This window comes from Carex rostrata, chromosome 27 (genome assembly GCF_964058835.1).
Source record: "Carex rostrata chromosome 27, lpCarRost1.2, whole genome shotgun sequence".
Taxonomy (NCBI): Eukaryota; Viridiplantae; Streptophyta; class Magnoliopsida; order Poales; family Cyperaceae; genus Carex; species Carex rostrata.
This window is the reverse complement of record NC_135944.1, coordinates 6,369,815-6,383,666: the sequence shown is the minus strand read 5'-3', so window position 1 is coordinate 6,383,666 and position 13,852 is coordinate 6,369,815. Positions and strand designations below refer to the sequence as shown.

General features: G+C 34.1%; 2 protein-coding genes across 6 annotated transcripts; one reads left to right on the top strand and one right to left on the bottom strand.

The window, feature by feature from the left end:
- Nucleotides 1–2,522: 2,522 nt before the first annotated feature.
- Nucleotides 2,523–5,259, top strand: LOC144545358 (F-box protein At4g09920-like). Its single transcript, XM_078293954.1, has 4 exons — nucleotides 2,523–2,927; nucleotides 3,306–4,268; nucleotides 4,506–4,658; nucleotides 4,750–5,259. Exons 2-4 carry the CDS (start codon nucleotides 3,360–3,362, stop codon nucleotides 4,966–4,968), a joined length of 1,281 nt encoding a protein of 426 aa, XP_078150080.1. The 5' UTR covers nucleotides 2,523–2,927; nucleotides 3,306–3,359; the 3' UTR covers nucleotides 4,969–5,259.
- A 1,867-nt stretch (nucleotides 5,260–7,126) lies between these two features.
- Nucleotides 7,127–11,595, bottom strand: LOC144545299 (G-type lectin S-receptor-like serine/threonine-protein kinase At4g27290). 5 transcript variants are annotated; one of them, XM_078293888.1, is made up of 8 exons: nucleotides 10,166–11,595; nucleotides 9,811–9,936; nucleotides 9,047–9,210; nucleotides 8,622–8,832; nucleotides 8,227–8,464; nucleotides 7,992–8,124; nucleotides 7,617–7,883; nucleotides 7,127–7,565 (listed from the first exon to the last, which is right to left on the bottom strand). In XM_078293888.1, the coding sequence occupies exons 1-8, from the start codon at nucleotides 11,442–11,444 to the stop codon at nucleotides 7,521–7,523; spliced, it is 2,463 nt and encodes an 820-aa protein (XP_078150014.1). In that variant the 5' UTR covers nucleotides 11,445–11,595; the 3' UTR covers nucleotides 7,127–7,520. The 5 variants fall into 5 exon arrangements, with proteins under 5 accessions (XP_078150014.1, XP_078150012.1, XP_078150013.1 ...); XM_078293886.1 differs by having other exon boundaries at nucleotides 7,127–7,883; XM_078293887.1 differs by having other exon boundaries at nucleotides 7,127–7,883; nucleotides 9,047–9,192.
- Between the last annotated feature and the right edge of the window lie 2,257 nt (nucleotides 11,596–13,852).

The window sequence follows — 13,852 nt, the reverse complement described above, 5'->3', positions numbered from 1 at the left end:
ATAAGAATCGTTGCGTAGCAGTTTCAGAAAATGTGGCAAACTATTTTGGATAAACTTTTAATTATGGAAACAATTCTTAAAAGTAAACATGAGCTATAATTAATAATAACCATGGGCTTTGTTTATTGGGCCAAACACCTTTAGAGAGCTCTACAATTCCAAGTTCTCAACCTGAACGATATATAAGTAATAAAATACTAAAGGAATAAGATGATAAATAAATCATGAAATTACATGAACAAAAATTAAAAAACAATCATCATATGTGATTGACTTTTAGATCATAACAGTAACATAATATCAATTTGGGGGAGAAACCAATTTTTTTTTAACAGCTGCAATATCAATTTGAATTTAGAGTTGTTTGTTAATTGTTGGAAAAAATGCAGAAGGGTATTAAAAATAAAAAAAATATCTAAAATTAAGTACTGATATTACAAAACTTACAAAATCAATGGGGTTGTGCAATCCTGAAATTGAGTATTGTATGCATCAGAAATTTCAACTCAGATTTCCAGGTTCTAAATGTCGTTTTTTTTATTTAAAATCTCCAAAAGAAGATCAGGGCATATGCCAAAAACTGTCTCTTTGCGAGTTTTTGAAATTGGGGTCAAATGTTCAAATCGGAGTTTCTTACTAAAAGATATGACTATTTAAAATTTGAGAACGATGCATCGATATTTCATTACAAAAATGTTGATGACGCGTGGCTTGTATATTTCCGGCACACTATTGAAATTCCAACTCAGAAAAAAAAAGAAAATGGTTGGTTGCAATGTACGATGAGACTCATTCTTAACTACGAGCACAATAGAAGAATTTTGAGTCGAGGTAACAACAACTTAAGTAATAGACATATCGAAAATGAAATTGCTACTTAGTTTGGTATCATGCACAAATTTTGATCATGTCAAACTTTGATAGGCGAGTATGTGATCTTGTCAAACTTTTGATCCGTAATTAAGGTGACAATTAATTTAATATTTGAGTACAACTTTAGAATGGGCCAGATCCGTATTATTGGGCCTTTTTATGGGCCAGGACCAGAACTCGGTGAACCATGCCAATACATAATTTGTCTAAGTTTAGGTGGTTCGACTGCGCTTCGACCGGACCAGTTGTATAACCTTACATCCGTATCTCTCTCCATCTCTTTTCTAAAATAGCAAAAGAAAAAACAAAAAAGAAAGAGAAGAAAAGAAGAAAGAGGAGGAGAAGGGCAGACCTCACTCCTTCGCTGACTGTCTCGATCTATATATTCTCTCTTTTCATATTAATTTTCTTTGATTCACTATCATCACTGCATAAATTTATTGATTCATCTCACCGTAAATCTGGTTGACCGATAAACCCTACATCCATCATCCATCTCTCACTCAGTCTTTTTTTAAAAACAATCCACCTATTTCCAGAAAAAAAAAAAAAAAAAAAAAAAAAAAAAACAGAGAGAAGAAACAGAGAGAAGAAAAGAAAAAAGAGGAGAAGGCCAGACCTCTCTCTACTTGGCTGTGATTAGCCAATTTCAGGTAACTATCTGCCTCTTTATATTCTCTCTCTCTTCACACATTAATTTTCTTACATTGACAATCATCACTGCCTAAATTTGTTGATACATTTGACTGTGAATCTTGTTGTTACTTGTTAGTTCCATTCAAGTTTTACTTGTCCTATTATATTATTAAAATTTTGGGTTTGCTTCCAATATATCTAAAATCTGTAGCTTGACCGCAAATGTGAATTTCAAATGGCATATGCATTACAAATGGGAGTGCTTTCTTATATAATATGGGCATTGATGCTTTTTTATTGTAATCGATCTAGGGTTTTGGAACAGCAGCCAAGGAAAGAGAGAGACAATATTTGGGGCAATTTTCTGTTGCTAATCCGTGAGGCCCAATTCCATTTGTGTTAGCTTGTGAGCAACAGCAAAAATCAGAAACTCCAATATTGCTCTGATACCTCTTGTTGGCTGCCGCCCCAAAACCCTATAGTTATATTTCACATGTTTGCATGAAATTAACCTATTCATGCTTAAGAATTACTGGCATTTTTATTTTCTCAAAGTACAACTCTGAATTTATACATGAGTGGATACTGGTACAAGACAATAGCAGTCATGTTGCATAAATCCTTAAATTTGGTACTTTCCCTATTCTTTCTTGTTGACTTGCTCTTCGGTTGTGAGTCATGCATGCTTTAATCAGTAATTGTCTTTGATAGTTTATAGAGGCTAGTTGTGAGAAATTTTACTAAAAAGTATTGGACTTGAGTTTAATCAGGTTTTTGGGCAAATTGTGATCCCTAGAAGAAAGCTTACTAAGAGATTCATTTAATACTACCTATATTAATCTATATTTAATGACTCAAGTAGGCTGTTATGGATCATGCAACTTAAAATGGAAAGTCAATTCTTACTTTGCCCAAAAACAATGGTACCAGTTGGTACTGGTACCCCCCCTTTCTGTTTTGCTTCTGGTGTGTGTGTATGTGGTTTGAACCTTTCTTCTTAATTATGTTAATGCTATGTCAGAGGGTCAAAACTGAAAAATGCGACTGAGAAAAACTCAAACAGTGGGCTTTGGGTTTGCTGATTTTATATAGAATTTAAAGAAAAAAGGAGTTTAATGAAACTGTGTTTGGGTCCCTTCTAGGCTCTGCTCTGTCCAGGAATTTAAAAAATTATATTTATTTAAATTTGAATTGCATTATGTCTTGACACTAAGAATTACTTTCAAAATAAAATTGTGAATAAATAATATTCACATATATAACCTAAATACTGGGATACGAAATTTACTTCATAATGGAAATATTCTCAAAAATACTAACTGAACTATGTTATTTTTACGCAAGCACAGAATCTCACGAGACCTTCAGGAGCAACTGATACTTAGTGACACTTGTTTCCTGCTGGCCTACACTATCATGTGCGGAGTTTACGGTTTGCAAGAATTTGTTTGTAGGAACCTTTTCAGCATTTTGAATACTGGATTGTTTCTTACTTTTCTTTGTTCTTTGATACTTAAATGTTCCATCTGTTTATGTTGCCAATAAATGGATATGATCATATGTAGTCGAAAGTTCTGTTGTTCGATCTACAAATTAAGTTGACCTGTCTGAGTTAAGTCAGTCTACCAATTAAAGTACCAGAACTTTAAAATCTCACTTATTTCTTTTTATTTTAGTTGTTCCGAAGTCTGATATGGACATGGTCCAGTATTTAAGCATTACCCTTGTTCCAGTAAATACTTTCTTGTAGAATCTTGGGTTAGTTGAAATTCTTATTGTGCTTTTGTTTTTTTTAGCAAGTAAAAGGTGTTCGAGTGAATGCCACTGAGAGCTACAAATTAAATAGCACAATGGAAAGGACTAAAATCTCAAAGAGAGAGAACTATGACTTCATAAGTAGATTGCCCAACCCAATACTTCACAATATTTTGGGGCTACTCAATACTAAGCTGGCAGTCCAGACAAGTGTGCTATCAAAGAGGTGGGAGCACCTCTGGACCTCTTTAACCTCCCTCAACTTCAAATGGGATGAATACAAGGCATATGTCAATAGAACAGCCGAATCTACGAGGTTTGGTACATTTGTGAACACTTTCTTGTTGAGGCGCGAACCCTTGGATTTGGATGTGTTTCGCTTGTCCTGTTCTAGATTCCTCCCAACGTATGCATGGCAAGTAAGGGACTGGATCCGTTATGCCGTGAACCATAACACTCGAGTTCTCCATCTTGATATCCGTGGTCCCATGCCATGTTGCATCTACACTTGCACATCTTTAGAAGAACTATACTTCGATCATCCTCGTATAATAGATTCATCTGTCCCGATAGTAAATCTTCCTAACCTTAGAAAACTAACCATTCATCAGTCATCTCTTGATTCTTATAAATTGAAGAAGCTTCTTTCTGGATGCACAATACTGGAATTTCTTCAATTAGATAATTGCTGTCTCTTTGAATGTGTAATTGCTCATAAATCTCTAAAGCATCTAGTTATTGTAAATTGTCGATTTTATGAAGAAACCCAACTAGTCATTAGTACTCCCAATCTTCTTTCATTTTTTTATGATGATGATCATAACTTCCAGTCACCACAATCACCAAGTAATACAACTCTAAACATGCCATCTCTTACGTCCTCATGTTTAACGACTCGTGATTATTCAATGATGAAATGCTTGGAGAAGATGACTACTTTCCTTAGTTTCCTTACAAATGTTGAACTTCTGGATTTACATTTCGAATTAGGCCGTTTCCTTGAGGTATGGACCTCTTATTCTCATTTTGCAAATAGTACAAATATAAATTTCTTTAGATGCAGAAGAGCACAATTCTAATTGAATGCATAAATTAATAATTTTAAAAATATAGTCGAGTTAGTATTTATGAAAATTTTCTGTTGTTATATTCTTAAATCTGGACCTAACTGAATGGTACCAAATTCAATGCTTGACTTGGTTCCGACTTCTAATATTGTGTTTATATGTTTTCAAATTTAGGAATCAGCCGTTTTACCGCTCGACTTGCCAATATTTTCAAATCTCAAGAATTTGACTGTTGCTTTGGTTACGTTTTCTTGTTTCCCAATGGTAAATTGTGTCCTAAAGAATTCGCCAAATTTGGAGAAGCTTACATTGCTACCAAAAGGATGTGTAATGTTTTTTTCCCATTAGTTCCAAGTTTTTAATCTTGGTGTTTTCACTTGCACAGTTTATTGAAGATCTCATATGTTATTGATTGCAGTTGTCTCAAGGTGAAGAGGGAGCTAGTACAAATGAGTCAACTAACGTCTCGTCAACAATTGCAATATTTCCACACAAAAAGCTTAAGGTAGTTGAAGTTAAGTACTGGAAATATAATCAGATGATACGACAATTGGAAGACACTTTGTTGGATGCTACAAAGGAATTTGTAAATCTGAAGATTTGTTGGTCCAAGTACAAAAGGAGTTGGCAATATTAGAGTTGAACTTTCTAATATGATTTCCTGAACTTTTAAAAAAGAAAGAACAGTGGAGCTTCTCTATATTTTGCTAGTTGCTACTTAAAAGCTAACTTATATTTGTAATACCATGACTTTGTAATTCATCCTTATTTATTTTGTGATGTGATACTAAATATGTTTGATTTGAATAGCGTACATGTTTTGTTGTCTCAACAAATTTGTTTAGATGTGTGATTTTCTATTAATTTGGATTGTTTTAGAATGGTTATGTTGGGTCAAGCATCAATTTGGATTGCATTGGATTTCAGAGGGCAAAGATTCTTAGAAAACCTAAATTAGTTTGAGCTTGTGCACTGTGCAGAGCCTGGTGAGTGTGAATTCATAATCCTGTGTCCTCTTAATTTATCTGATTCCTAAATCATCTAATGCGTTTAGGATTTTTGTCAATTTGAAGACCCAGTAAATGTTAGTTTTTGCTATATGGAGTTACCTCAAGCTGAGGTACTTGCAACAAATCAATGCATTATAAGTTATGGATGCTCTCCTGCCAGAAAAGCTACAATCTTCACTATTACCGCTTGAAATTTTATATTTCTTCAAACCCTTCTGGTTAATTTGTTTCTTCAATATCTTTACAATTTTATAAGTTAGTTTTAGTTGTGATGAAATTTTTTTTCTCACTCACACTCATATACCCGTCTTATCATATACAATACAAATTGGTAGACAGTCAAAAAGGTTTCTTTGACACCCCTAACTACAAAAGTATGTATCCCCTAAACCCATTTTTTTTTTAGTTTTAATCCGGACCGTCTGATCAGAAATTCAGGCCAATCAGGCATGTGGTGGAAGGCACATGACCCTTTAATAGTTGTGTTAGAGCAGATTGGACGATCCAGATCAAAACTCAAAAATTTTAGTTACTTTATATGATTCGAATTCTAACTACAACCATTCATGTTTAATTTTATTGGTCGAAAGGAAATAATTTTGGGAAGTGTTTCATTGTCTTCCTTCTATTCTAGTGATTTATTATTTCTTTTGCACATCTAAGAAGGAAATAATTTTTGAACGGTTTTTATTATATTTTCTTAATAGATACATTCCTTTTTTCAGTCCACAAAAATATCCGGGCTAAATTTTTTTATTTTGTTATTTTTGTTAAATAGTTGGTCCCCAAGGAAACATTGCTCACATTTTTAATCAAACAAGCATAATACATTCCTTCACAACCAAATATGACCTTGATTAACCCGTTTGCAAACTAATTCACAACAAAAACTGAACTTGACTCATCAATTCATACGAATAAATCAATTCAAAAGTTCTCATGTATGTTATAATATACTGATAATTAGAAAAAAAGTTAAAATTAAAATCAATTCACTCGAGCTGTAATTTTATGTTATAATTTACTTAACTAATGAAGTACCATATTACAAATTTTGACATGACATAGTTGCATTAGATGTGTCTTTGTTTCTTTCTTGGGCCTTTTTTGGGCCAGTATCAGGATGTGATTGATGTTTAAGCGGTTCAACTCAACTACACCTGCACCAAACCAAACCAGCTGTAAAAAAACCAAACCGGCACTTCGTCCTTCTAAAACCCCATAAAGGTTTATCGCCACTTGACCAAAATCTAATCGAAAGAATGGTTTCCTACGTACAGGTCAGTTTTTAATTTGGCGTTTTCTCCCCTTGTAGGTATATATTTCTTAGGGTTTACAATTTTGATGTATACTTTAATTAGTTTCTAATCGCTAAAATTAGTCAAATATCTGTGGTATATTTATTTTGATTTGAGTTGTTTATATTGCCATGGTATAGTATTTGTGCATTTATTTCGCTTTCACCAGTGAATACCTACTTGTATTTAAATCTTAGCTTAGTTGAATCAACTTCTTATTGTGTTTTTAGTTGTATAAAAGGTATTCGAGTGAATGCCCCTGATAGGTGAGACCTACTAATTAAATAACACAATGAAGAAGCCTCATTTCTTGGCCTTAAATTTGTGAGTGATGTTTATCTTTCTTTACTTTCTTTGTTGATTCATATCATATCTAGCTTAATTAGGTTGTATATTTGCTCAATCCTTGGTACTCTTTGATCCGTTTAACAACCAACATTCAAAGATGGTAGGGTTCAGATCAGACATTACAAATTTCAGAATAAAGTGTCACTCACAAAACCATTCTGCTTAGGTTAACAATAGTTAACAAAAAGCGGGAGTACTAGAAAATTTATACTGAGGGGCTGAAATATAAAATGTATAATATGTATATGTGATCCACTAGAATTTGAACTGAAGTCTTCACAACAACAAAATACATTTTTAAACACTAGGCAACAAGTGCACATATTTAGTATTTTATGAGGGGGCTAAACTATATTATTATTTTTATAAAAAAAAAGGAAACTTTAATTAAGTTTCAATATACATGATTAAAAAATTTTAAATTATGGGGGTGACTAAACACCTCCTGGCTTGACTTATAACCTGCCCCTGTTTACAAAGTACCGAGAGGAAATTTGGAAATCATAACAGATTTTCTACAATCTCTTGATTCTCTAGCGGCCTTCGATTCTGGTTATGGTCAGTTGATCCACAGAAACCTCAGTTGATGTATCATGTTGGTTGGTTATGGTCAATTGATCCACAGAGACCGCAGTTGATGAATCATGTTGGTAGGACCACTCTGAGGGAAAACCTTTAATTTTTGTACCAACCCAGGGATTCTTGGGGTCCTGTAGCAATGTATCACTTGATAGCATTGTGAAAACAGAGCTCATGGATGGCCTATCATCAGGGCATTCTTGTACACACAAAAGACCCACATGAACATATCTCATTAGTTCTGTTGCAAAAGCTGAGCATTCGATCACCTCGTCAAGCAGCTTTATAATGTTTCCTTCTTCCCATAATTTCCATGCCTACATTATGATTTACACAATTTTTAGTATAATAGTATGTATTACAAATTGACTTGATTTGTACAAGTCTTTCTAAATTATTTCTTGGAAGTGTAACATGTCACCCACATAAGCAAGAAGGTTTTGATTGCCTTGATTTTTCTTGCCACTTATTATCTCAAGAAGTAGAACTCCAAAGCTATAGACATCAGATTTAACTGAAATTGCACCCTCCAAGATATACTCAGGAGGCATGTATCCACTTCAAATATGTCAAATAAAAGAAGAAAAATAATAAACATGAAATTACTCAAGTGGAACTGATTTATATATGAGGTATAATAAGAACTAAATGGACACATACCGAGTTCCTATTACAGTTTCTGTGTTAATCACTCCCTGCTCTCTTTTAAACAATCTTGCTGTGCCGAAATCTGAAATTTTAGGATTCATTTGTTCATCTAACAAAACATTTGCTGCTTTTAGATCCCTGTGGATTATGTTCAATCTGGAGTCTTGATGAAGATAAAGAAGCCCCCTAACAATTCCAATTATAATTTCTAATCTCATTATCCAATTTAAGGAGGCGCGCCTTGTAGCATCTGTAACATGAGTTAACAGAATATGAAATACCCTTGCAGTTTCAAAGGTTTCATGCAACAATTATAAGAGAAATCTAGCTGTAATGATTGAATTGATGGAAGATGAGGAAGAACTTTAGAATGATAAATCGATAGTTTTCAAAGTTGTGATGCATACCAAAGATATAAAAATCTAAACTTTTGTTGGCCATGAACTCATAAATCAACAATCTCTCATTGTCCTCAATGCAGCATCCAAGGAGTCTAACAAGGTTCCTATGCTGCAGCTTTGCGAGCAGCAAGACTTCGTTCATGAACTCATTTAATCCTTGCACAGATTCTCTTGATAGCCTTTTCACTGCAATTTCTTGGCCATGAGGCAATTGACCCTAGCATGCATGTTTTGTGATTGTGAGTGCCTTTTGATTTTAATAGCACAAGGACTGGAGACCCAGGAGGATGCTTTTAAAAAGGTAAATAACAGAGTCTGTTTTTGCTATTAAAATTAGTTGTTTTAATAGTAATAAGCAATTACATAAAGGAGTGAACCATGAGTATTTCTTCTGAAAACATCGGAGCGTTAAAACAAATAGCAAGTAGTACCTTGTAGACAATGCCAAATCCACCTTCTCCTAATTTATTTGTATTTGAAAAGTTATCTGTCGCTTGTAAAATAATGTCCATGTCAAAGACAGGGAGATCTGTTCCTTGGAGCGACTCATTTTGCTCGAAATACTTCAGATTTTTACCTGTGGTAGAAGATATGGCTGCATAAGTATAAAGATGTCTACAAGCAGATAATTTTATTTGGACCTGGAATCTTTGTAATTAATGGGTCAGGTTGGCTGGGTTTCATTTGATTGCTAATCCGTAACTATCCAGTTAATTAAGATATAAATCATTCATCAAAGTTTCATGTTTGATGGTGGGGTTTTGTGAATTCAGTGGGTTTCATCTAAAAAAAATTCTAAAAATCAATAAGAACCAATAAGTTATTATTGGAAAAAATTCAAATAAGATAATATACTCTAACTAACAATATAGCAGAGAAATTTTTTATTAAAAAATTAAAAGTAACAATATGCACATAATTTCTATAATAACAATATTCACATAATTTTTATAATAATATTACAATTACGGTTATGTGTAAATAACTTCTCTCAAGAAAAATAATGTACTGTGGTCAGGTTGGGTTTACTCAACCGTCTTACAAGATATATCTCCGAAATTTATTTGCTGGATTCATCAAAATACAATCCATATCTAACCAACCAAATTCTATATCTGTAATTTTTTGGGTCAAGTTGGTTGGTTCAGTCAGAATTGTCAGATTAATCAGATTTGACTTACAATCCTGCTGTTACCTTGTTTTGAATCTCTCATCTTTTTCCTCCATAGTAGACATACAATTGAAGATATTAGGAGCACTAATATTATGCTACTTGATATTATTCCAATAGTAGCTGCCCTCGGTATTCTATAATTTGTACCTACAATGAAAGACAGTTCCTTAATATCTAAGTTGGTGTTGATCTAGACTAACATAGTATGGAAAGCTAATTTCTGAAACTCTTATTTACTGTAACTTACTATTGCCATACTTGTTTTGCTAAAGCAAAACTGTGATTCCTTCAAAAGAAAAAAAGGATGCTTAAAAGAATCCCTACAAGTCATGAATTATGAATCCATGAGCAAGATGAAAATAGAGGGAAAACTCACCAAGCTCAGACTTGGAAACCTTCACATAAAGAACTTGTCTGCCTTCAACGTACTTGGTATCAGTAAGTACAGTTTGCCACATTATACAGCCGCTCCCTTGTCGCATGATATCCAAGGGGGCATATGCCGTGCATGAGCAATTCATCAAGCACCTGCTCTCACACTCTGTAACACTGATGCTCGCATCAATAGTTGCATTATGCGAATATGGTAGCTCCACTCCTTCAATTGGGTAAAACCCATCACTATTAACACTACAACCTAACTGTAACCTGCGTTTACACCCACCTGAAGTGTTTCTGAGGTACCCCTCCATTGTTGTCAGCGGCTCAAATCCTCTCAGACAGCTACAGGGTTGCACATCATCACTCTGGCAAATACTGAAAGGCCCACACTTTGCGTATTGGCTGCAGCTACCCTTTAATACTAACCAGAACTCACTCCAGGTCTCATGAGGTTGATACGAGATAAAACGTTGAATTTTACCAGATTCGTGCAGCACTAATATGGACAATGTCGAGTTTGACTTAGGTTCAAATTCATATGACACCTTATCTTTATCCCAATCACATATATAATTTAATATGTTATAACCTAACATCTGGGGTGCCCCACTAAAATATTTTCCATTCCAAATACCAGTACGGCCAATTATCTGTGAACGGTCCCAGATAATAATCTCAGGAGCACCTCCAGTGTCCATCTCAAACCTGTAGTTACCTTCAGATGGATCATCTCTGTTTTTCCAGGAAGAGAGATATGTTTCAAAGCCAGTCCTCAAGTTTTTGCCAACTTTCATGCCGGCAAGCAATGTATTTGTAGGATGATAAAAACTTTGCCATATGATACTATTGCTCATTTGATCTTTCAATATAAGATTTCCCGAATCATCTAGCTGCAATATTGGACTGAAATCATTGGCATCACTTGAGGAGTTAGAGCTAGATGACCATACAGTTCTTCCTGTTGAATCATATAACATTATTGACCCTCTCTTATTTAAGGTAAGTGTGCCAGAGGTGTTGTTCAAGGGACAATCTCTGTTTGCAACCCATATGACAGTGTCTGGCGCGAATTTGAACCATACACCCACAAAACGATTTCTGGATGAACCAGGGCTGAAGAACCCGAGCTCAAGTACAGATTTTGGTGAGAGAAGAGTTTCTCCATCTGTAAGGTTTTGAGCACTCGATAAGGTATCGATTGGGATGGCCAAAGGTGAGAAAGAAAGGAGAAGGAGAGTAGTTGTGGATATTGTAGAATTCATCTCTTTGTTCATCTCTTCTAGTGCCAAAATCAAGGATGTGTACGCTGTTGATATGGATATATAATGCGGGAAAATAAATACAAGCCTTGAGAAGGAACAGGAAAAGGAGTACAATCCTTTCAAGAGTTTCAATGTGTAGAACGAAAGGGGTAATGTCTATTTTATGCTCAATTAAAATTGATCGTTGCATTTTATAACATATTAAGCATTAATGTGTAATATTGGCTGTGGTCCTTCAATGTGTAGAACGTAAGGAATAATATTCAATAATAATGATGGGCTGAATTGAATAACTACCAAATTAAACAGCCAAGGTTGTTCTTTGGGTTGATTTATATATGAGAATACAAGGCATCCTGAACTCACTCTTGTTATCCCATTAGATAAGTGTGAGAGACTTTGGAGAAAGTAGAACAAATGAGATTCTCTAATCAAAAGGTGGCGTCTCTTGCATAATAAATATATTGGTTCAGGTACGCTTCCACACTTCAGTTTTTTTATTCAACACAAATGGTCCTGAACGATGGTTTTTGTCGGCCCCAACATAACCTACACGATGTTTGCTTATTTTGAGGTAAATGTAAGGTGAGCTTCAATAAAAAGTAATCGAATTATGGAATGGAAATTGAATTATGATTTACTTATCTTGCTATCTGGTTGGTTGCTAAATTATTTTTATTATTTTCTTTGCTACAAATGGTTGGTTGCTAAATTATTTTTATTATTTTCTTTGCTACAAATGGTTGGTTGCTAAATTATTTTTATTATTTTCTTTGCTACAAACAGGTGATAAATCATCTTTACAGGTTCCCCATCCTACATGTTAGACAGTTACCTAAGATAAACCTTCTGGCATAGGTTTCTGAATTTGATAGGGACTTGGTAATTAAGATGATAACTATGTGTTGCAGAGAGACCAGGGCATCTATCCAGTCTAGCAAGAAAGAAAAAGCAATTGACTATAGCTAGTACAAGAAAATGACATGAGTCCATTATAGAGAGAAAATTCTATTGATAGTTGTAAGTGGTCAAGCCATGCTGTAAATGGTTATGTGGGTGGGTCCTAGAGATGGTGTCAAGGGAGGGGTCCACAGGGATATGTTATAGAGCTAGCTGCTGCTGACCCGGTCGTTGGAGATACAGATTGACTCCCAATCAGTGCTGATTGACCCTAAAATAATTTAGGTTCACGGTGCATTGTGTTTTGTGGTTGATTTGCATTAATTTGCATTAATATATATCTAGTGCAATCAATCACATTCAAACGTTGATTTGCATTAAAAAAAATTTGTACGGTTTTGCATCGGAAAGTTGTTGGTTTGAAATGTAATTCTGCTATTATATATGTTGTTGGTTTAGTGTTTCAACTATTGACTCTTTTAACGCTGAACCCCTAAACTAATACACCTTGAAAGCTCTAGAAACATGTAGAAATTGTATAAAATATATATATAAAAAAAAAGATAAGTTATAAAATGATAAGTTAAAGGCTGTAGACAGAGATTTAAAGACTTGTGAAACAAAAATAATAATAAGTTAGGGGTTGTAGACAATGGTTTATAGATTTGACACGAGTACTTTAAATTTTTATAGACAGAGGTTTAAAGACTTGAAAATTAAAAGTGCTTATGAACTTTTACTGTAAAAAAAAAAAAAAAACGACACGGATGTAACTCAAAAATATTTTTTTATGGATCTAATTTGAAAAAAAAAATCAAGTAGAAGACATCTGTATTCTTTGATTTGCAAAATTCATTACAAATCGTCGGAAAAATAGACGACAATGATCTGAGAAAAAAAAAGTAAATAAATTTGTTTTTTCCTTTTTTGACTTAGAGATAAAAGTAGTTAGGAGTTGAACTACTCAAATTTTATGATTTAAAGGCTTATAAACAGAGGTTTAAAGATTTGCGAGTATTACTTTAACAGTTGCAAATAGAATTTTAAAGGCTTGAACATGGGCAAAGGCCGGAGAACGCTGATATTGGGAACAAATTTTTAAAACTGATCTGTTTTCTCTCTCTTCAGTTGATTTGTCTGTTCATCCTCTCTTCAGTTGATTTGTCTGATATTGGGAATAAATAATTTTCTCGCGGGTTCACTCTCAATAATTTAATGTGTATTTGAATCGGCCATCGAAATAATTTATTATTAGTGAAAACGTTTAACTCCCAACAGGTGCAAGTCACCGTCGTTAATTACCCCCAAGAACGCTTATAGTCTCGAGTACCTCGTCATTCCGGGATTTAGGAACTCTGTATGAACTGAGTACTAGGGTCAGAGTCTCATGTGTTAATGATTCTTTTCACTAAATTCAAGTCTGGTTTTAATATGCCATATGCACAATACTGACTAAAAAGATTTGGGGGATTCTGAACCACCAAATGGAAATTAAATGGTTATAAGGGTCCAACCATGCA

Excerpts from the sequence above, each read along its gene's own strand:
- LOC144545358 (XM_078293954.1), top strand. The coding sequence starts at position 3,360 with ATGGAAAGGACTAAAATCTCAAAGAGAGAGAACTATGACTTCATAAGT. Across the intron at positions 4,269-4,505 it reads AATTAGGCCGTTTCCTTGAG|GAATCAGCCGTTTTACCGCT; the intron begins GTATGGACCTCT and ends TTTCAAATTTAG. Across the intron at positions 4,659-4,749 it reads CATTGCTACCAAAAGGATGT|TTGTCTCAAGGTGAAGAGGG; the intron begins GTAATGTTTTTT and ends TATTGATTGCAG.
- LOC144545299 (XM_078293886.1), bottom strand. The coding sequence starts at position 11,444 with ATGAACAAAGAGATGAATTCTACAATATCCACAACTACTCTCCTTCTC. Across the intron at positions 8,833-9,046 it reads GATTTGGCATTGTCTACAAG|GGTCAATTGCCTCATGGCCA; the intron begins GTACTACTTGCT and ends CATGCATGCTAG. Across the intron at positions 8,465-8,621 it reads TTTAGATTTTTATATCTTTG|ATGCTACAAGGCGCGCCTCC; the intron begins GTATGCATCACA and ends CTCATGTTACAG.